The 22,531-nt window shown below is 47.8% G+C and overlaps 1 protein-coding gene across 1 annotated transcript in view; it reads right to left on the bottom strand.

Annotated features, from left to right (window-relative positions):
• Positions 1 to 22,531, bottom strand: part of MEGF8 (multiple EGF like domains 8) — a 133,160-nt gene that overhangs the window by 6,882 nt on the left and 103,747 nt on the right. Inside the window, exons 37-42 of the mRNA XM_040327291.1 lie at positions 21,572 to 21,779; positions 18,864 to 19,029; positions 18,457 to 18,649; positions 15,492 to 15,662; positions 12,949 to 13,079; positions 1,859 to 1,991 (exon numbers count right to left, since the gene is read on the bottom strand). Of these exons, the coding sequence (XP_040183225.1) occupies positions 1,859 to 1,991; positions 12,949 to 13,079; positions 15,492 to 15,662; positions 18,457 to 18,649; positions 18,864 to 19,029; positions 21,572 to 21,779 (1,002 nt within the window). The remainder of the gene's footprint in view (positions 1 to 1,858; positions 1,992 to 12,948; positions 13,080 to 15,491; positions 15,663 to 18,456; positions 18,650 to 18,863; positions 19,030 to 21,571; positions 21,780 to 22,531) is intronic.

Below are 22,531 nucleotides of genomic sequence, written 5' to 3' on the forward strand. Positions count from 1 at the left end.
CTGGCCAGGTCCTTTTAGCTGCCTAAAGGTCCGGGTCTTAAGTGGTTAAATTGTCATACAAGTGTATATTTGAAATAAAATCTTTATTATTTTTTGGCAATAACATGCTGTGGGTGGATATCTGCCAATTGCAGGCTGTGTCACGCCCCTCCAGCCTGTGTATTAGAATAACAGGGAGGTGAAACCTCCATAAAATCAAGATGTAATCTGATCATCCCCCACAGCCAACTACCCTTTGTTCCACTTGACCCTCCCTTCTAGATTGTAAGCTCTAACGAGCAGGGCCCTCTGATCCCTCCTGTATTGATTTGGATTGTGTCTGTACTGTCTTCCCTGATGTAAAGCGCTGCGCAAACTGTTGGCGCTATATAAATCCTGTATAATAATAATATTCAGCCCCCATTGTGTTTAGTGGGCTTGGAGGAGGGAGGCAGTGGGCTGTCATTTAGCACTGTGTATACACCCAGATGTGTGATGCTATAGTCACATAGGCTGCTCAGATGTGATAGGGAGGAAATGCTCAGCGTAGAAACTCAAAAAAACTGAGCATGTGCACTAGCTGCCAACTCTGCAAAATCCCCAACTATAATTGGGACATGGACAGAAAGAAACGGCAGGATTAACCAGGTTTTATTGATAGTTTTTAATGGTGTGGGTTTAGTGACGCTTTAACCCGTCCCGCAGGAACGGAATTTAAAAAATTGTTCTCTGTGATCAGTTCTGGTGCTCAGCCTACTCACACAGTGAGTCTTCAGAGACCCCTAGGGTCACACTCATTGTATGCCATGGCTCTGGCCTCCTGTAGCCAGCAAAACAACCCAACAGTATCAGAATTCCTGTATTTCTCAATGGACAGTAAAGAAAATTATATTTTATTTGGTTAGTGTCAAATATTTCTATTACTAAATGTGGAGGGTGAAGTAACCTGTGACAGACAATCGGCTTTTACGTCACTGAAAGTACAAGATGAATTCTGATTGGTTACTAGGTTTACTGCACATTTCTCTTTGCTCCTACTAGATAAGAACAATGGCCCGGATTCAGATACGAGTTACGCGGGCGTATCTCCAGATACGCTGTCGTAACTCTGCGTGTGTAACTCTGAGTGTGTGGCGTCGTATCTATGCGCCTGATTCTTAGAATCAGTTACGCATAGATTTCCCTAAGATCCGCCCGGCGTAAGTCTTACGCCGTCGTATCTTAGTTGCATATTTACGCTGGACGCTAGGTGGCGCCTCCGTATATTTACGTGTCGAATATGCAAATTAGGTAGATACGCCGATTCAGAAGCGTACGTCCGCCCCGGCGCATTTTTTTACGTCGTTTACGTTAGGCTTTTTCCGGCGTAGAGTTACCTCTGCTATATGAGGCGTATCCTATGTTAAGTATGGACGTCAGGCCAGTGTTGAATTTCCCGTCGATTACGTCGTTTGCGTAAGTCGTTCGCGAATAGGGCTTTGTGTAAGTTACGTTCACGTCTAAAGCATTGACGATTTGCAGCGTAATTTGGAGCATGTGCACTGGGTTTCTTTTACGGACGGCGCATGCGCCGTTCGAAAACCGGGTCAATTACGCGGGGTCATGATGGTTTAACATAAAACACGCCCACTACCAGCCAAATTTGAATTAGGCGGGCTTACGCCGACACATTTACAATACGCAGCCGTAACTTAGGGGAGCAAGTTCTTTCTGAATACGGAACTTGCGCCCTAAGATACGGCGGCGTAGTGTATCTGAGATACGCAACGCTCGCCGATAGATATGATAATGTATCTGAATCTGGCCCAATAAATGTCAAATCAGACTGACTGCTTGCTATGTATCACTTCACTGTCACAACATCAAACATAGGCTGTACCTGGTATTTGTAGCACTCCTTCTTGTCACTCTGGGGACTGTTCTGACAATTCTGGGTCTCTGTGTTGTTACTACAAGGACAATTTGTGCCATCAAGCTCATTGCAAGTATCCGCGTGTCCATTGCACTGACATCTATGGAAGACAGAGGGGAAAAAAAAAATCAAAGGAGGGGCAGAAATTAAAGTATTTGTAAACCCTAAAAACAAAAAAATAGCTGTTACTGTATCTTTAAAGCAACATCATTAGCACTGTAAGGCTGCAAAGTTATTTAATCCTTTCTGTGTAGTATATCACCTGGTTGATCCTGCTTGTGCCTCTGTTCCTGGGAGTAAACTGACTACGGCTGCCGATCGTGACTGTGTGGTCAGTTTACGCCTTTCATCATTGCTCTCTGTGTACAGACACACTGGGGTTGATTAAAGTGGTTGTAAACCTGGACCATTATGAATTACTTGCCTTACATCGAAGCCTCCACAGCGGTCTTCACCCCCCCAGCGGCGGCCAATCACAGTGCTGGAGCCACTATACCCCCGGAAGTAGCCCCCGGGAGAGATCCCGCCGCTGGGGGGGGGGGGCGAGGAACGCTGGGGGGGCTTCGATGTGAGGCAAGTAATTCATAATGAGTTGGTACTAGCTCATTATGCCTTTTAGTCTTGCAGTGTTGTTGTTTTTTTTGGTCCAGGTTTACAACCACTTTAATCAACCACTTTAACTAAAGGCAATTGGACTGTGCACTTACTTTGCTTAGTAAATGAGGGGAAGCTCTTTTGACTTCCATCATCCAATCATGTGCAAGCAACTTTCAGAGTGCAAAGTCTATTTGCCTTTAGTAAATCAACCCCACTAAAGCGTTTGTTAACCCCCCCAAAAGAGAACAGATGCTGTTCCCTTAACCGCTTGCCGACCACCGCACAACTTTTTACGTCGACAGAATGTCACGGCTGCGCAAATGGGCGTATATATACACACACACGTCCCTTTAAATTGCCGCCGTGTAGTGGCGCGCTCGCGACTCTGCCCGCGGACTCTCCGGGTCACAGATCTGAAGAACGAGGAAATGTCAGTGTAAACACATCTCGCCATTCTTCCTAGTGACATGTCACTGATCGTCTGTTCCCTGTAATCGGGAACAGCGATCGGTGACGTGCCATGGCCCCTAACAGAAGCACTCCCTAGGTCACACTTAACCTCTTCAGGACCCCCTTACAGGTTAACCCCTTCACTGCCAGTGTCATTTTTACAGTAATCCGTGCATTTTTTATAGCACTGATCGCTGTAAAAATGACAATAGGGTCCCAAAATGGTGTAAAGTGTCCGATGTGTTCGCCATAATGTCGCAGTCACGATAATCGCTGATTACCGTCATTACTAGTAAAAAAAAATATTAATAAAAATGCCATAAAACTATCCCCTATTTTGTAGACGCTTTTTTTTGTTTACAAACTTTTTTTATTTGGTACAAAATGGTGGTACAAAAAGTAAAATGGCGTACAAAAAAGAGTACACATAAGAAAATGTCCAGGAGCCAAAAAACAGACAATAGTAATCTATACAAATCTTATGTAACATTAATAAAACATAGCTCTAAAGAGTAGAGAATTAAGATGTAAAACCATAAGTGTTATTGTAAACGCTTTAACTTTTGCGCAAACCAATCACACTTATTGTGATTTTTTTTTTTTTTAACAAAAATATGTAGAAGAATACGTATCAGCCTAAACTGAGGAAAAAAAATGTTGCTCTATTTTTGTTTATAGCGCAAAAAATAAAAACCGAAAAGGTGATCAAATACCACCAAAAGAAAGCTCTATTTGTGGGAAAAAATAGGATTTTTGTACTCACCGTAAAATCCATTTCTCCGAGTTCATGGACGGACACGGCATCCTTTGACAGTAGGGTTATATCCGCTTCCTTTAGGAGAGTTAAACTCTCATGGAAGGAAGGTGCATAACCCTACTGTCAAAGGAGGCTGTGTCCGTCTATGAACGGAAGAGAAAATGGGATTTTTGTACTCATCGTAAAATCCATTTCTCTGAGTTCATAGACGGACACAGCATCCTTTGACAGTAGGGTTATGCACCTTCCTTCCAGGAGAGTTTTAACTCTCCTAAAGGAAGTGGATATAACCCTACTGTCAAAGGATGCTGTGTCCGTCCATGAACGGAAGAGAAAAAGGATGTTTTGTTTGGGTGCAACGTCGCACGACCACGCAATTATCAGTTAAAGCGACGCAGTTCCGAACCACAAAAAGTGGCCTGGTCTTTGGCCAGCCAAATGGTCCGGGGCTGAAGTGGGCTTAAAGCATGTTATACGGCACAATGCTTGTGCTGTGTCATTTTGGCTCCCTGCATCACCTGTAATACCTGTCTGATCCTACCCAGCTATACCCTCCCCGCTGTACACTGACTCCAATATATCAGGGCTGCTAAGCCCCAACATTGTTGTCAGCGTGCGTCCCTTCTGCTATCTGTGTCCTCTCCTCCAGCTTCTCCCCCCTCCCCGTCTGCTCAGGTCAGTGCCCCACCCACTCCTTTCATATGTAATAATAAAAGCTCCCATCCCCTCTGTATTTTAACAATAAGTTCCCCTGTGTCTTCGATGTTGTCCAGATAGATCTCCATCCCTGAAAGGTTGCCTACCCCTGGACTAGAGGATCTCAGTTAGGCCCCTTTCACATGGGGCGGATCAGTAATGATCGGAGCGTGTCGGATGTCGGCAGGCATGTCACCGCTGACATCCGTGGCTCCATAGAGGAGCACGGAGCGCCCGTTTAAGTCTGCCAAAAAAACTGTCAGGCGGACCTAAACGGGCCGCCCGTGTGAAAGAGCCCTTATGGGGAAAGACTACAAGCATTGAAGTTATTGTTCTCTCGGGATAGGAGGCGCTTGAGAGGGGATACGATATCAATGTACAAATACTGGTGATCCTAGCATGGGGGGGAGGGGAAACTTTTAAGTGAAAGGGAATTAAAAAAAACACGCGATCATTAACTAAAATTGGAAGAGAAGCGGTTTAACCACTTCAACCCCAGAAGGATTTGCCCCCTTAATGACCAGGCCCTTTTTTTGCAATATGGCACTGCATCGCTTTAACAATTGCGTGGTCATGCAATGTTGTACCCAAACAAATTTGATGTCCTCTTTTTCCCCACAAATAGAGTTTTTTTTCACGACTTTCCGAAAGAAGCCGAACGTCGCTGCGCATGCGCCGTATAGAGCCGACTCTATACGGCGCATGCGCAGCGACGTTCGGCTTCTTTCGGAAAGTCGTGACGTCACGTACGCGCCCGTCCGAAGAACGTCAATCAACTAGGCACGCCCACCGCCAAGGGAGGAGACGGGGAGATCTCGGTATGTACGAAAAAAAAAAAAAAAAAGCCAGCCTACCCGCAGTGTAACGGGTCTTACGAATCTATTGTTAGAAATTAGTTTTAGGGGGAACCACCGCTTTAAGTGTGTTCCCTCAGCGTGTTCCAACTGTAGGGGGGGTGGGCTCACTGGAACATGACCGAGATCACTGTCCCGATCACTGGGAACAGTAGATCTGACATGTCCCCTGTCAAAACGGGGATTCGCTCGTTTACACAGGCAGATCCCCGTTCCGCCTCCCAGTACAAAAATCGCAGGGCGCCGGTGGACATCAAGTCCGCCCGACCCAGATGGCAGCTGCGCGAGCGAGTATGGCGATTAACGCACCGCTGCTAACCATCTGCAGTATATCTGCGTGTGCTGGTCGGCAAGCGGTTAACCTTAAACTGCTATGTAAAGGAATCTACTTCCCGATTTTCCTTTTTGGTGGGTTTGACAGCTGTGAGGGAAAAGCTGTGGCTGCTGAGCGACTGACCCCATACACTGCAGTGACGGGCTGTTGGCAGCTGCAGCGATGTGTGCTGCTTCACAAGTCCAGCAGCTTTGGTCACCGACAGCCTATCATTGCAGTGTACTGCCTCAACAACCACAGCTATCCGCTCACATCTGTCAAACCCACCAAAAGGAATGAGTACCTTCTTGCTGCTGGGATTTGCACTGCGGCTAAGTAGCCGTGCAAACGCAGCTTTATGCTGTCCACTGTGAGCAAGTGCTTTTGCTTTATTACTTTTTTGTTCCATCCTTTACTTCAGTACCACTGGTTAGGACTCTTGACTTGCAAAGCTGAGGTTCTGAGTTAATTTCCCGGCTGGCACCTCCATTCATAGTGTGGGCATCCGGCAGTGACAGCTTTCGGCTTCACGGCCGGGCACTCTGCGCATGTGCGAGTCGCGCTGCGCTCTATGAATGGACAGGCGATCTCCTGGGACCTGTCACGTGTCCCTGGAGATCGCCTAAAGGGAGGGGCCGCCTAAGGCAAGAACAGAAGTCGCCGAAGCGATCACTGGGTGGAAGGAGGAAGTGTGCAAAGCAAGGTCCTAGAGACATTGGGGGTTATTTACTAAAGGCAAAGTACATTTGAAAGTGCAGTCGCTGTAGATCCGAGGGGGACATGCAAGGAAAATGATAAACAGCATTTTAGCTTGCACATGATTGGATGATGAAATCAGCAGAGCTTCTCCTCATTTCAGATCTACAGCGACTGCACTTCCAAGTGCACTTTCAGTGCAATTTCTTTATCGTACATCACGGGACACAGAGCGGCATTCATTACTATATGGGTTATATGGAGTACCTTCAGGTGTAGACACTGGCAATCTCAAACAGGAAATGCCCCTCCCTATATAACCCCCTCCCATAGGAGGAGTACCTCAGTTTTTACGCCAGTGTCTTAGGTGTTAGTCATGGTTTAGCTTGCCTCCGCATCCTTGGGATTAGGTGAGCTACCGGTTCTGTCCAAAAAAGCCTCAGCGCTAAAGTGGTCAGTAACCGGACCCCAAACCCTTGGGGTATAGCCCATAATGCTTTTCTTTTTAGAGAGCTGGACCCTGGGCCCAGAACTTAGAAACCTTTGGGTACCTAAAGTTTTCTGTTGCCAGGGTGCTATATGGGCCCAGGACAGTGGATCCTTCATAGGAACCCAGGGCCTGAAGGTCTAGACATCCCCACGGAGATGGGGGAAGATTGGGCCTCTTGCTTGGCAAAGTCCTGCGGCATGGAGCAGGTAAGTGAGGGGAAAACTTGCGGAACTTGGTTCTTAGCAGGTTTTTTTCTGGGGGGTCACAGGGGACATGCCTAAAGTTATGCACTGCATCTGGCAAACTAGTCACATATCATAAAGATAGGATGGCTCTCTATGTATTATTCCCCATAAGATGTGACCTCCCTTGTAGTGTTGGAAAAGCATTGAGTGGGGCCTGTGTTATATAAAAATATATGTGTGTGTCAGAGAGCTTTGCTTACCTGCAGGCCTCCAGGCGATGCTCCATTCAGTCTTCCTCCTCAGAGCCTGCAAGCAGGCAAAACGCTGACCTCCTCATGGTTCCAGGCTGCAGGCTGCAGTTTGCTGGAACAGAGAGGTCCCTTCCTCCCAAAATCCCCCCCCCTCCCCCTGTCGGGAGGGGCATTTCCTGTTTGAGGTTGCTGGGGGGGAAGGGCGGGTCAGTGGCTTAAAGGAAGGGGCGGCCCTTCCTTGTTTGTTCCATCAATACTTTGGAACTGAGGAGAAAGACCAGAGCGGCAGCACGGGGCGCCGAGGACACACAGTGGCCAGAAAGGATATTGCAGTCTTCAGAGGACTGTTTTGTCAAGCCTAGAAATAGGCTGTTTCTTTTCCATCTCATAGTTTTTCTTTGCAATACTACTCAGGGGGACAGAATGTTTTTTCTTTCCTGGATTTGAAACAAAAACGAAAAAAAAAAAAAAAAAAAAAGTCATCTAGGGGAGAGGAAGCATTTTTTTATCCCCCAAACAGGTGTTTGGACAATTAACTTTTATAGTTCCAAATACCAATAGGTAGCAGGTGTACCTCGGTATTGTACCATGGTATGCCGCTGTTTTCCCTACAGGGAGCCTTGGGGCCATCGGGATCTGGGGCTGGAGCTGACGCGGGTCAGTCCAACCCTAAGATGGTCACGGAGGAGGTATTACTCACCTCTTTAAAAGAGATGCAGAAAAGCATGGGAAAAATGATATCCGCAGCTATGCGGGGCAGTAAGCGGAATAGATCTCCGTCGCCCGAGCGCGGACCCTCAGAAGAGGAGGTCCTTTCCTCAGGGGAATTGGACGACCTCTTGGACACGGACCAAGTAGGTTCAGGGATCGAAGACCCGGATACAGAGGAGTCTGGGGCAGTCTCCCTGAGGGAGAGCTGGTGGATTCAAGGATTGTCGGACTTGGTCCATAGGACATTCAACTTGCCAGTACCAGATCTCCAGGTATCGACGGTTTCAGCTTTGGGCTCACTGAGGGCGCCTCAAAGCAATGCTGTGTTTCCGATCCATCCTCTATTAGAGGGAATTTTGTTCCAAGATTGGAACAAGCCAGATAAGATCTTCTTACCACCTAAAAGGTTCTCTGTCCTATATCCTATGGAAGAAAATTTTTCCAAAAGATGGGCTACTCCTGCAGTGGACGCAGCCATCTCATGTGTTAACAGATCGTTAACATGCCCTGTAGAAAACATACAGGTGTTCAAGGATCCAGTTGATAAGCGCTTGGAAGCACTACTTAAGAACTCCTTCACTACTGCAGGGGCAGTAGTACAGCCAGCTGTGGCTGCGATTGGGGTCGCTCAAGCATTATCGGATCAATTTAAGCAGATGCTTAAACTTATTCCGGCCCAGCAGGCAGAAAAAATTTTCGGATGTCCCTAAGGCCATATGTTTTACGGTAGACGCAATCAAGGATTCTATCCAGCAAGCGTCACGTTTATCGTTATCCCTTATCCATATGAGAAGACTCTTATGGTTAAAAAGCTGGGAGGCTGAGCCCCCATGCAAGAAGCTCCTGGTAGGGTTCCCCTTCCATGGAGGACGACTCTTCGGAGAAGACCTAGATAAATACATTCAGACCATTTCAAACGGCAAGAGTACTCTCTTGCCAACTAAGAAGAAGGTTCAGGGACCTGCGTTTAAACGACAGTATTCCCCTGGGCAGGGGCCCTCTAATGCCAAGCAGTATCGACGGCCTCCTGCAAAAGCAAACTTCGGCTTCAACAGCAGATCACAAGGACAGGCTGTTAGAGGCAAAAGGCAGTGGTTTCGCAAACCAGCAAAACCAGCCCCCAAGCCAACCTTATGAAGGGGCGCCCCCACCCACGAAGGTGGGGGGAAGGCTGCGACTCTTTTCAGAGATTTGGGAAGCCAGCATTCCCGACGAGTGGGTACGGTCTTCCGTGGCCACAGGCTACAAATTAGATTTCCTAAGGTTTCCTCCTCCTCATTTCCAGAAGTCGAGGATTCCAAACGATCCGGAAAAGGGAGCCGCATTAAGATCGGCATTAGATCATCTACTTTCCCAGGAAGTAATAGTAGAGGTACCAGTCCTGGAACAGGGGCTGGGTTTCTACTCCAACCTATTCATCATCCCAAAATCCAATGGAGATGTCAGGCCAATTTTGGACCTAAAGATGGTAAATGCATATCTAAAGATCCGCTCATTTCGGATGGAATCCGTGCGGTCAGCAGCTGCCACACTCCAGAAGGACGACTTCATGGCGTCCATAGACATAAAGGATGCCTACCTTCATGTTCCAATTTATCAGCCACATCAAAGATATCTACGCTTCATGGTGGCTTCGCGTCACTTCCAATTCGTGGCGCTTCCCTTCGGGTTGGCTACGGCCCCCCGGGTGTTCACGAAGGATCCAAGGGGTCACGATCCTAGCATACCTGGACGACCTCCTAGTCATAGATCACTCGTCTCCCGGCTTGGAGCGAGCAGTGGCCCTCACGGTCCAATACCTCGAGAGGTTCGGCTGGGTCCTAAATCGAGAAAAGTCAGCTTTCCAGCCCACAAAGCAGTTGGAATATCTCGGCATGAGATTAGACACAGAACAACAAGGAGTGTTCCTACCTCTGAGGAAGGTAAAAGCCATCAAGGAATTAATCCTACTGGTTCTAAGCAAGAAAGAACCGACTATTCGCCTATGTATGAGGTTACTAGGCAAGATGGTGGCCACATTCGAGGCGGTACCATACGCCCAGAGCCACACTCGCATCCTACAGGCAGCCATCCTGTCAGCATGGAGCAGAAGGCCACAGGCCTTGGATATCCCGTTGCCGCTCTCATCAAGAGTCCGACAAAGTCTGTGTTGGTGGTTAGACCCTCAGAATCTACTGAAGGGGAGGTCTTTCAGCCCAGTGGCTTGGAAGATAGTGACCACAGACGCCAGCCTGACGGGCTGGGGAGCAATTTTGGATGGTTGCACTCGCCAAGGTACTTGGGCAAAGCCAGAGAAGCAGTTGCCCATCAACATCTTGGAGCTCAGAGCTGCTCGACTAGCCCTCAGGGCTTGGACGTCAAAATTGCAGGGGTTCCCGGTGAGAATTCAATCAGACAATGCCACGGCCGTGGCACACATAAATCACCAAGGGGGAACCAGGAGTCAAGCCGCTCAGAGAGAGGTGAGCTTGATTCTTCTATGGGCAGAGGCTCATGTGCCCTGCATATCGGCAATATTCATTCCAGGAGTGGACAACTTTCAGGCGGACTTCTTAAGCCGCCAGACTCTATGGCCGGGGGAATGGTCTCTGCATCCACTAGTCTTTCAAGCACTCTGCCAAAGATGGGGAGTGCCGGACGTGGATATCATGGCATCGAGACTCAACAAGAAACTAGACAGGTTCATGTCCCGCTCAAGGGATCCGATGGCCTGCGGAACCGATGCGTTGGTTTGCCCTTGGCATCAGTTCAAACTTCTTTATGCGTTTCCCCCGCTCCAGTTACTACCCCGCCTGCTGCGCAGGATCCGGGTGGAGCACATACCAGTCATCCTGGTAGCTCCAGCATGGCCCAGAAGGGCATGGTACTCACTAATCTTAAGGATGGTAGTGGGAGACCCTTGGACTCTTCCTCTACGGCCAGACCTGCTATCGCAAGGTCCGATCCTCCACCCTGCCTTACGGCATCTAAATTTGACGGCCTGGAAGCTGAATCCCTGATTCTCAGGGGTAGAGGTCTGTCTCAGAAAGTAATCTCTACCCTAATCAGAGCCAGGAAACCGGTCTCTAGGGCGATTTATTACAGGGTCTGGAAGGCCTATGTAGGCTGGTGTGAGTCCAAGCGATGGCTTTCTCGCAAATTTACCATCGATAGAGTATTAAGTTTTCTCCAGCTAGGAGTGGATAAAGGATTGGCATTAAGCACAATCAAAGGACAGATTTCTGCTCTGTCAGTGTGGTTTCAGCGGCCGCTGGCCACCCACTCGCTGGTTAAGACCTTCCTTCAAGGGGTCTTACGTATTAGACCTCCAGTTAAATCCCCGCTTTGTCCGTGGGATTTAAATCTTGTTCTGTCAAGTTTACAGAAACAACCGTTTGAGCCGTTGGCTGATATTCCTTTGGTTCTACTGACAAGGAAGTTAGTATTTTTGGTTGCCATAGTTTCCGCAAGAAGAGTTTCGGAGCTGGCAGCCTTATCCTGTAAGGAACCATATCTTGTTTTTCATAAGGACAGGGTCGTTCTCCGCCCTCATCCTTCCTTCCTACCGAAGGTTGTATCCAGTTTTCATTTGAACCAGGATTTGGTATTACCATCCTTCTTCCCTAAACCTACTTCCAGAAAGGAAGGGTTGCTGCATACCTTGGATATTGTCAGGGCCATGAAGGCCTATCTTAAAGCTACAAAGAAGATCCGGAAGACAGATGTGCTGTTCATTCTACCGGATGGGCCCAAGAAGGGGCAGGCAGCTGCAAAGTCCACCATTTCTAGGTGGATTAAGCAATTAATCACTCAGGCCTACGGCTTGAAAGGGTTGCCTCCTCCAGTATCATTAAAGGCTCATTCTACTAGAGCCATGGGCGCCTCCTGGGCAGCACACCACCAGATCTCTATGGCTCAAGTTTGCAAGGCGGCAACCTGGTCTTCTGTCCACACGTTTACAAAATTCTACAAGTTGGACGTAAGAAGGAATACTGATACTGCCTTCGGGCAGGCAGTGCTGCAGGCTGCAGTTTGAGACCCTCGGATTCCGGGGGCTCCTCTTGTTCGAGTTAAATTTAAAAATTTTATTTTTCTCAACTAAGTTGGATTTATTATGATTTGAGTATATCTCTAAATTAAATCCTTTTGTCTTGGAGATGTTCTCCCTCCCCTCATTGTAAGCATTGCTTTGGGACATCCCATATAGTAATGAATGCCGCTCTGTGTCCCGTGATGTACGATAAAGAAAAAGAGATTTTTAATACAGCTTACCTGTAAAATCTTTTTCTTGGAGTACATCACGGGACACAGAGCTCCCACCCCTCTTTTTTGAGGACCATTTTGGGAGGCATACTGCTTGCTACAAAACTGAGGTACTCCTCCTATGGGAGGGGGTTATATAGGGAGGGGCATTTCCTGTTTGAGATTGCCAGTGTCTACACCTGAAGGTACTCCATATAACCCATATAGTAATGAATGCCGCTCTGTGTCCCGTGATGTACTCCAAGAAAAAGATTTTACAGGTAAGCTGTATTAAAAATCTCTTTTTTAAGTACACAGTGCACTTGTAGTGCAAAGTGGATTTGCCTTTCGCAAATATCCCCCATTGAGTTGGATTTACTAAATGCAAATAGACTTTAGTTGCTCCAGACCTTCGTAAAATGAGCAGAAGCTCTACTGACTTCCATCATCCAATCATGTGCCAGCAAAAATGCATTTTTGTTACTTTCCTTGCATGTGATTGGGTACTCTTTGCAAAGTGAAGCTTTACATCATTTACTAAGCTCTGGAGCAGGGGGTCTCAAACTGGCGGCCCTCCAGCTGTTGCGAAACTACAAGTCCCATCATGCCTCTGCCTGTGGGAGTCATGCTTGCAACTGTCAGCCTTGCAATGGCTCATGGGACTTATTGTTTCACAACAGCTGGAGGGCCACCAGTTTGAGACCCCTGCTCTGGAGCAACTGCACTTTGCAAAGTGCACAGTCTATTTGCCTAAATCTACTCTAGTGAGTAATTGAGTGTCTCTGGTAGGTATGCTAAAGTGTAAACTCCTCCAGGAAGGGTCTGATGTCACTCACTTGGTGCAGCGTTTATCCAGGAGGAAGTATCCGGGCAGGCAGCCTTCACACTTATCTCCAAGACTGTTATTCTGACAATGCACGCAGACAGCCGTGTCCTCTGTGGGGCCCTGGGTCACCCAAGTGGGGATCTGGAGAAAGAAAATCAAGCAACTTATGGGGAAATGTAACAAATACAAAAAAAGGAAACATTAAAGTATAACACCCCCCCCCCCACCAACAAACACTGATGTCCTCACAAACTGCACCATTCTTCAAACTTCCTGGTTGCACAGGAGAGGTGAGGGGAGCATACCGTGTTTCCCTGAAAATAAGCCCGGGTCTTGTATTAATTTTGGCAACAAGAGACACAGTAGGGCTTATTTTGGGGGTAGGTCTTACCATGTAATGTGCTGTCTTCTCTTCCCCTCTCTCGACCTGCCTGTTAGGAATCCCCAGTGTGAACTTAGTTAAAATGCTTGTAAAATCCTATAATCCACTCTATTACTGTAGTATATAATGTACAATGTGTGTGTTTCTGTAATATAATTGTGCCAAATACCTTCATTATAGCACCGCTCTGCGCTTTTGTGACCTGCCGGAGCCCTCTTCCCTACCTTTATGTTACAGAAACACACACATTGTACATTGTGTACTACTGTTATAGAGTGGGTTATAGGATTTTAAACTAGGGCTTATTTTCGGGGTAGGGCTTATATTGCAGCCCTCCTGGAAAATTACGCTAGGTTTTATTTTAGGGGTAGGTTTTATTTTTGGGGAAACGGGGTAAGTGGTTGGCTGATAAAAGTGGTAATTAAACTCGGCAGTAGGTTGTCCTTTGCAACGAATGCCATTGTGGCAGCAGCACTCGAGAGCCAAATGAAAAATCAGCTGGGGTGCCAACATCGGGATCCCTGGATAGGCAAGTGTCCTAATATTAAAAGTCAACAGCTACAGTATTTTTAGCTGCTGAATTTTAATTGTTTTGGGGTTGGGGGCGGAACTCCTCTTAAGGACTAGTAAGCTGCGTTATATTACAATTTAAAGGGGAGTTCCAGCCTTTTAGTGTTTATTAAAAGTCAGCAGCTACAAAAAGTGTAGCTGCTGACTTTTAATAAACAGACACTTACCTGCTCCATCGCCGCCGCCCGGGGGTCCGCTCCGGCGCCTCCATTCATAGTGTGGGCATCCGGCAGTGACAGCTTTTGGCTTCACGGTGGGGCACTCACTGCGCATGTGCGAGTCGCGCTGCGCTCTATGAATAGACGGGCGATCTCCTGGGACCTGTCACGTGTCCTTGGAAATCGCCTAAAGGGAGGGGCCGCCTAAGGCAAGAACAGAAGTCGCCGAAGCGATCACTGGGAGGAAGGAGGAAAGGAAGTCCCAGTCCTACCGAAGCCCCCCCCCAAAAAAAAATGACATGCCAAATGTGGAATGTAAGGGGGGTGAAAAGTGCTTAACCAGTTCCCGACCCCCGCATGTACATATACGTCCACAATATGGCACGTACAGGCACATGGGCGTACACGTACGTCCTTGCCTATTAGCGGGTGGGGGGTCCGATCGGGACCCCCCCCGCTACATGCGGAGGTCGGGTCCGCTCAGGGAGCGATCCGGGACCACGGCGCGGCTATTTGTTTATAGCCGCTCCGTCGCGATCGCTCCCCGGAGCTGAAGAACGGGGAGAGCCGTATGTAAACACGGCTTCCCCGTGCTTCACTATGGCGGCGCATCGATCGTGTCATCCCCTTTATAGGGAGACGCAATCGATGACGTCATTCCTACAGCCACACCCCCCTACAGTTGTAAACACACACTAGGTGAACCCTAACTCCTACAGCGCCACCTGTGGTTAACTCCCAAACTGCAACTGTCATTTTCACAATAAAGAATGCAATTTAAATGCATTTTTTGCTGTGAAAATGACAATGGTCCCAAAAATGTGTCAAAATTGTCCGAAGTGTCCGCCATAATGTCGCAGTCACGAAAAAAATTGCTGATCGCCGCCATTAGTAGTAAAAAAAAAAAAAATTAATAAAAATGCAATAAAACTATCCCCTATTTTGTAAACGCTATAAATTTTGCGCAAACCAATCGATAAACGCTTATTGCGATTTTTTTTACTAAAAATAGGTAGAAGAATACGTATCGGCCTAAACTGAGGAAAAAAAATGTTTTTATATATGTTTTTGGGGGACATCTATTACAGCAAAAAGTAAAAAATATTGCATTTTTTTCAAAATTGTCGCTCTATTTTTGTTTATAGCGCAAAAACTAAAAACCGCAGATGTGATCAAATACCACCAAAAGAAAGCTCTATTTGTGGGGAAAAAAGGAAGCCAATTTTGTTTGGGAGCCACGTCGCACGACCGCGCAATTGTCTGTTAAAGCGACGCAGTCCCGAACTGTAAAAACACCTTGGGTCTTTAGGCTGCATATTGGTCCGGGGCTTAACTGGTTAAAGTGGAAGTTCCACTTTTGGGTGGAACTCCGCTTTAAGTAAACTTAAAGATATCAAATGCAGCCCCCCCTATAATGTGTCTGTACATTTATTCTACACGCACCTTCTCTGGATCCAAGGAATACTTCTCTGGTTCCCTCAGGGCTTTCTCATGCTCTTCCATAGTGATGCACACTTCGCTGTTCCCGCGGCAGAAATCTAGACAGGGCCGGCACGTGCCTCCGTTAATAGCCGATCCCACAAAGAGGGGTTTACACTTTTCACAGTGCTCTCCCTGGAGGAGACAGAAGAAGCCATCAAGATGTTAAAAACAGACCCAACAGACCATGCACCCATGTGCGCCACATCACTGATTTAGAACTCCCATTTTGCACTTCTTTTTGAGTGAGTGAGTAACTTGTATAGCGCAACAAATGCGAACTTAATCGCCTCAAGGCGCCTTCGCTTTTACAGCACAAAACAGCTGGTGGTGCACCCAACACAAAGGATAAAGTGATGATAAATATTATAATAAGGCCATAAACCAGTTCTTGATTCTCCAGAGCAAAATTTAAAGGGTAAGTTCACCTTATCTGTGAGGTGAACTTACACAGGACCCCCCCTCCCCGCTGACCTGGAGCGTGGCGATGACCCATTCTGACACATCGTATAGCTGCCTCACCGGTCCGGGGCTTAGAAACCCCCTCGGCTTAATCTCCAAAATGTACCCCGTTTAATGGTACGTTTAGGAGCATTCTAATTGGGCAGTGTCCCCACATGGGCGGCGCCGACCAATCAGAACCCGCGTAGCCCATCCTGTCACCGCAGGTGAAGAAGAGAGAAAGACGCAGAGATTTCAAATCCCTTGACGGGTAAAGTGGCGATACGATGTGTCAGAATGGACGATTGTCGCTCTCCAGGTTAGTGGGACAAGGCGCGAAGGGCACAGAGTCCAGAGTAAGTTCATATTACAGATTTTCTGTAAAGGTGAGCTTACACTTTAAGTAAACTGGTTGCTATAAGGCAACATAGAGAAGGATACAAATTCTAAAACATAAAATCTAAGCGAGTCCATGAATTGCCCCAGTTTACAAGTGAAATCTGGTTTCTATGGGCAACAACAAATTTTTCTCTGCTTCAGATTTCATATATCTAACTCATGGTGGAGCTCATATGTAAAGAAACAAAAAATTAAGATACTCCCAACTAAATTAGGTTGTGTTTCACAATCCCTGATTGGTTACTAGTTAACAGCAGCCCTCAAATTTTCCACTCGCCTACTCACATTTTGCGAGTGGGAAATGAGGGCTGGCAAGCCTGGGAGCGAGGGGGCGAGCACCGTAGGCATGCACGGTTGAATGGGAGCTGTTATGCCAGCGACCGCGGAGGGGAAGAGAGAGGAGAGCAGGCAGCCGCATTATCAGAGAGCGGGGGCATGGCTGTAACAGCTTACATTTCAATTGCTGTTGTTCCCCACCCTCGTTGTCATTTACAGCTCCGCCTCCTGGCCCCGGTACTTTGATAGACAGATCACCCGTCCAATCCCAGGACGCATGACGTATATCAATTCCCCGGCCAGGAGGCGGGGCTGTATGTGACGGCGAGCGGCAGGAACACACGGCAACTGAATTTTAAGCTGTTGCATCAATGTCCCCGCTCTCCGATAATGCGGCCGCCTACTCTTCTCTCTCTTCCCCTGTACAGGCAGGCTGCATGATGGACACAAGTAGGCGGCATTGTTGGGCACAGATGCGGCTGCATGATGGACACAAGTAGGCGGCATTGTTGGGCACAGATGCGGCTGCATGATGGGACACAGGTAGGCGGCATTGTTGGGCACAGATGCGGCTGCACTGATAAAGTTGTTAATTTTTTTTTTTGTAAAACTTAATTCATTTTTAAAACTTAATTGTGCATAAAACATTTAAAGTCATTGTAAAGATTCCCATTTAAAAAAAATTAAATGACAAACATATCATACTTGCCTCCACTGTGCAGTTCGTTTTGCACAGAGGGGGCCTGATCCTCCTCTTCTGGGGTCCCACGGCGGCTCTTTCAGCTCCTCCCCGCAATAGCTAACCCCCCTCTGGGAAGCTCTCTCCTGAGGGGGTTACCTTGCGGGCGCGCTCCCATGTCATACACTCTGCGGCTATGGATGCAGAGTGTATGACTCGGCCCCGGGTCATTGGATTTGATTGACAGCAGCGGGAGCCAATGGCTGCGCTGCTATCAATCTATCCAATGAAGAGCCGAGAAGCCGTGGCGAGAGCCACGCTGGATCGCCTCCACGGAAATTCGGGGCTTAGGTGAGTAAACGGGTGGGCTGGGGGGCCGGACACAGCTAGGTGTTTTATCACCTTAATACATAGGATGCATTAAGGTGAAAAAACACGAAGCTTTACAACCCCTTTAAGTATAATTTCATGAGATAATTTATGAGGGCAGGGTAGGGGGTTGGGTGGGGCAACTGGTGGTAAGTAACCCGTGAGGTCTGTTAACAGTACGATTTATTAATTTGCTACAGCCAGGGCCGTTCGAAGACATTTGGGGGCCCCAAGCAAAAAAAAAAGGTGACATTTCAAGTTGGCGGCTTACCTCTATCCTCCGCCTCACACGCACAGGGTGTGATGTTGGCATCCGCACAGGGGCCCCAGCAGGGAGGGACCTTGCCGCATCGCTGCGTCCTCCTGCAGTCCGGTCGGCCGTGTACCATAACCGTGCGGTACAGGAGATTGACTTTGCTGTTCCCGGGGCTGGACTGAAAGGAAGTGAACACTCAGTGTGTGCACTTCCTGTCAGTCCGGCCGGGAACAGGAACCTGATTGTCCTGTACTGCGCGGTTATGGAACACGGCCGACCGGACTGCAGGAGGATGCAGCGGTGCGGCAAGGGCCCCTGGCCAGCTCGGGGCCCCTGGCAAATGCTTGCTTTGCCTGTTGGGTTCCGACGGGCCTGGCTACAGCTTTCCTACCATCAATTCTTTATTGTGTGAAATAGACATTATATATATATATATATATATATATATATATATATATATATATATATATATATAATATATATATAATAAAAATACAGAAGGCACATACCATTGTGTTATTGTGGCACTGCTTACACACATCTTCCATTCCGAGCCCCTCACAGTCACTGTGCTTATTACACCGGCAGGCCACTGAGCAGTTCTCTCCCACGTAGCCAAAGTCACAGCGGCAGCTGTTTGGCTCCACGCAGGTTCCATTAACGCAGCCGTGTTCGCAGACAGGGTGACACAGACCTGTAATCCTATAGGACAAAATAGAAGAAAAGGTGTCACCACATGTGGGCTGACTTCTGTTCTGTTGTAAGTGGATGCAAGAAAAATCACCTACTAAAACTTACACACACAAGTGAATAAGTAAGAGGAGCGAATAATCTAGTTGCTGTCATTGGCCAATTCATCAGATCATCCTAAAATTATAATACTAAAATTCTTGTCAGACTAGAGCTGTTTACTTACGTGTGCAGGGTGTAGCCTTTCTTGCATGTGCACTTAAATCCGTGAAGGAGGTCGCTGCAGTTTTGAGTCTCGTTGCAGTCGTGATGTTGATTTAGACACTCGTTTTCAGGCGGGCAGGACATGAAAGCCCAATCGGACTCCCTAGAACTGCACTGCTCCCCCATACCTAAAATCAGAACTTCAATTAGGGCAGAAACAAGTGTAAATGAGCCCTAATTCAGCTTTACCTTCACTTAGTTTTGTAAAAATTGCAAGGCATGAGATACATACAGACATACACACACCAAAAAAGCATATTGAAGCGGTAGGCCCTAAATGCAGTATATGTGCCCTCGTTAACACCTTGAATTGCATACTACACATAGAAACAAGGGGCCAGATTCACAAATGAGATACGACGGCGTTTCTCCTGATACGCCGTCGTATCTCTGTTTCTATCTATGCGGCTGATTCATAGAATCAGTTACGCATAGATATCCCTAAGATCCGACAGGTGTAATTGTTTTACACTGTCGGACCTTAAGATGCAGTACCGCGGCCGCCGCTGGGGGGAGTTTGCGTCGTAAACCAGCGTCGAATATGCAAATTAGGAGTTCCGGCCGATCCACGACGGTTTTTCGCGTTCGCTACGTCGCCGCTAGTCAAGTTTCCCGTTGCAGAGTTACACTTTTTTTTTGGTGCCTAAACTTTAGACAACAAGTGTATTGCTGTCTAAAGTATGGCCGTCGTTCCCGCGTCGAAATTTAAAAATCAACGTCGTTTGCGTAAGCCGTCCGGGAATACGCAAGTACGCTACGCGCGGCGCCGTTAAAAAAAATGACGTCACGGTGTGCAAAGCACGGCAGGAGTTCGGAAACGGAGCATGCGCGGTAGGTCCGGCACGGGAGCGCGCCTAATTTAAATGGCACACGCCCATTTGAATTGGCCTGCCTTGCGCCGGAGGCCGCGGGCGTAGTTTTCATCGCAAGTGCTTGGGGAATCAGGCACTTGCGATGAAAAATTGCGGCGGTGTAATTTATCTAGGATAAGTTACGCCGCCGCGATTCTACGTGAATCTGGCCCAAGGTTTTGAAACCACTATTAACACATTGATAAAATGATTCACATTAAAAGGATTACAGTTGAACCTTGCACAATCCGTTCCAGGAGAATGCTTGTGATCCAAAGCGAGTTTCCCCATAGAAGTCAATGGAAAAACGAAGATAATTTGTTTCGTACTGACTTCTATTGTATGCAATACCGCGTGTGGCCAGAGGTAGGGGGATGCCGGAGAGCCTCGGAAATACAAATGAGGTACTCCACACCCCATTAGCTTGAATTCTGCTTGTTTTGCGAGACAACCCTCGCAAACCAAGTCAGGACTTAAAGTGGAGGTTCACCCAAAAAACAAGTATATAACATTACATTCTGTATACCACAGTATGCTGTGTTTTTTTTCTTTTTGGGGGGGGTGTACATACAGTATTATTGCTATTTTTCACCTAGCTTCCGGGTACTAGCTCCTGCGGGAGTAGGCGTTCCTATGCAGTGGCGCAATGTCCTCTGGGACTTCGCCCAAATGATTGACGTGCCTGACAAACCCCCCCCCCCCCCCCCGGTGGATAAGGCGCATTACGAGTTTCCGAAACTTGCCGAACTGCGAGTCAGCTCTATACGGCGCCTGCGCACCGACTAGAGCTGGCTGCGCAGGCACCGTATAGAGCCGACTCGCAGTTCGGCTAGTTACGGAAACATTTGGGCGAAGTCCCAGAGGACATTGCGCCACTGCATAGGAACGCCTACTCCCGCGGGAGCTAGTACCCAAAAGCCAGGTGAAAAATAGCGATAATACCGTATGTACACAACCCCAAAAAAAAAATGCATACTGTACATGTTTGAGGTATACAGAATGTAATGTTACATACTTGTTTTTTGGGTGAACCTCCGCTTTAAAAAAAAAGTTGCTCGTCTTTCAAAGCGCTTGTTAACAGCGTTACTCGTTAACCAAGGTTCCACTGTACTGTGGTGGCCAAAAGTTTGTGAACACCTTATTATCACACCTATATGTACCAGTCTACTTTAACTGAAAATTTGAACATATAAATAAAAGTAAAGGTCTCAGATATTGGTATCCTACAGGAATATATTGGTATTCCCTTTACAGAGGCACTTTGGTTAGAGGTAACTTGCTTTTATATATACCGTATTTATCGGGGTATTGCGCGCTCCGGCGTATAGCGCGCACCCCTAAAGTGGACCCGCATTCCTGTAAAAAAAAACATTTTTGTACTTACAGTTTTGGTGTCTGGTGTCCGTCTGCAGCTTCGGTGGTGTCCTCCTCATCGAGTCCGGCGTCATCCCCGCTTCCCGCGCTGAGTTTGAACTACTGCCGGCTCGGCAGTAGTTCATGGGCAGGCTTGGCTCCTCTCGCGGTCACGTCTTGTGCGTCCAGGACGTGACTGCGAGAGGAGCCGAGCCTGCCCGACTATACACGAGTGTACTGCGCTCGGTATATGCCGGCGCAGTAGTTCAAACTCGGCGCGGGTCTCGGCGTATATCGCCCTAAATGTCAGGGCAAAAAAGTGCGCGGTATACGCCGATGAATACGGCATTTTCAAAAGCTTTTTTTTTATTGTGTCCCTTTTGTTAGCTAGCAGATATAAGTGCTGGGATGTTTTGTAATGAATCGCCCCTTCAGCGTGCACAGTGATCACTTCTATGTATCCTACCTTGTGTGGGTCCACTGGGTCCTCCTTCCATACATCTTCCTTCTCCATTGCCTTCTTTGCGGGCACACCAGCCACAGCGGGGATGCTGGATGCAGGCAGCACAGTGGGTGTGGCGGGAGCAGGATGGAGAGCAGCTTTCTGTACCACTCAGGACTCTTCCGCATGCACCGGCGGCGCAGCGCATTGGAAGGAATGTGGGACTCATACACTATATAAAGAAAAGTATTCATTTTAAGGGCACAACAAGAATGACAGAGGAAGTCTGAGGGCCGGTTCACGCTGTACAATATCGCATGTGATTCGCACCGCAGTAAAAATCACATGTGATGTCCGTGCAATGCGATCCCAGCCATACAGATAGTATGGCTGATATCGCCCTGAATTCGGAACCAAACACGCACAGGACCCTTTTTTTGGTCCGCACCAGAATCGGATCGCATGGATGTTCACACCTATGTGATCCGATTCATGTGCAAACTGTCAATTCGCAATGCGAGCTGAAATGGGGGTGTCATTAATGTTGTATGATACTCCCCAGCATTTCGCAGTGTGAACTGCTGTGCGAGTTGGGTGCGATGCGCAAATCTGCAGTGGAATCGCACCAGTGTGAACCCGGCCTAATAATTTGTTTTATAGATATGATGCGCATATAGTTGAAACCCATTACATAGTAGGTGAGGTTGGAAAAAGACACAAGTGAGGGAGCTGTGGTGGCTCAACGCGATTGGCACTGCTCTGACAAGCCATTCACCTCTGCAGCCAGGGGTTCGGATCCCGATGTGAATTGAGTTTGGTGGTCTCAGCCCGGCTCCCGGTGGGTGTGCTATGCGAGGTAAGCCTGCGTTTAGTACGCCCACCCCCCTCCCACAAAAACCACCACACTTACACGCACTCGAAATTGGGTTAACATGCACGCACTTTGACCACGCGGTCTCTAAAAAGAGAGGCGAAGGACTAACA

This window comes from Rana temporaria, chromosome 10 (genome assembly GCF_905171775.1).
Source record: "Rana temporaria chromosome 10, aRanTem1.1, whole genome shotgun sequence".
NCBI lineage: Eukaryota > Metazoa > Chordata > Amphibia > Anura > Ranidae > Rana > Rana temporaria.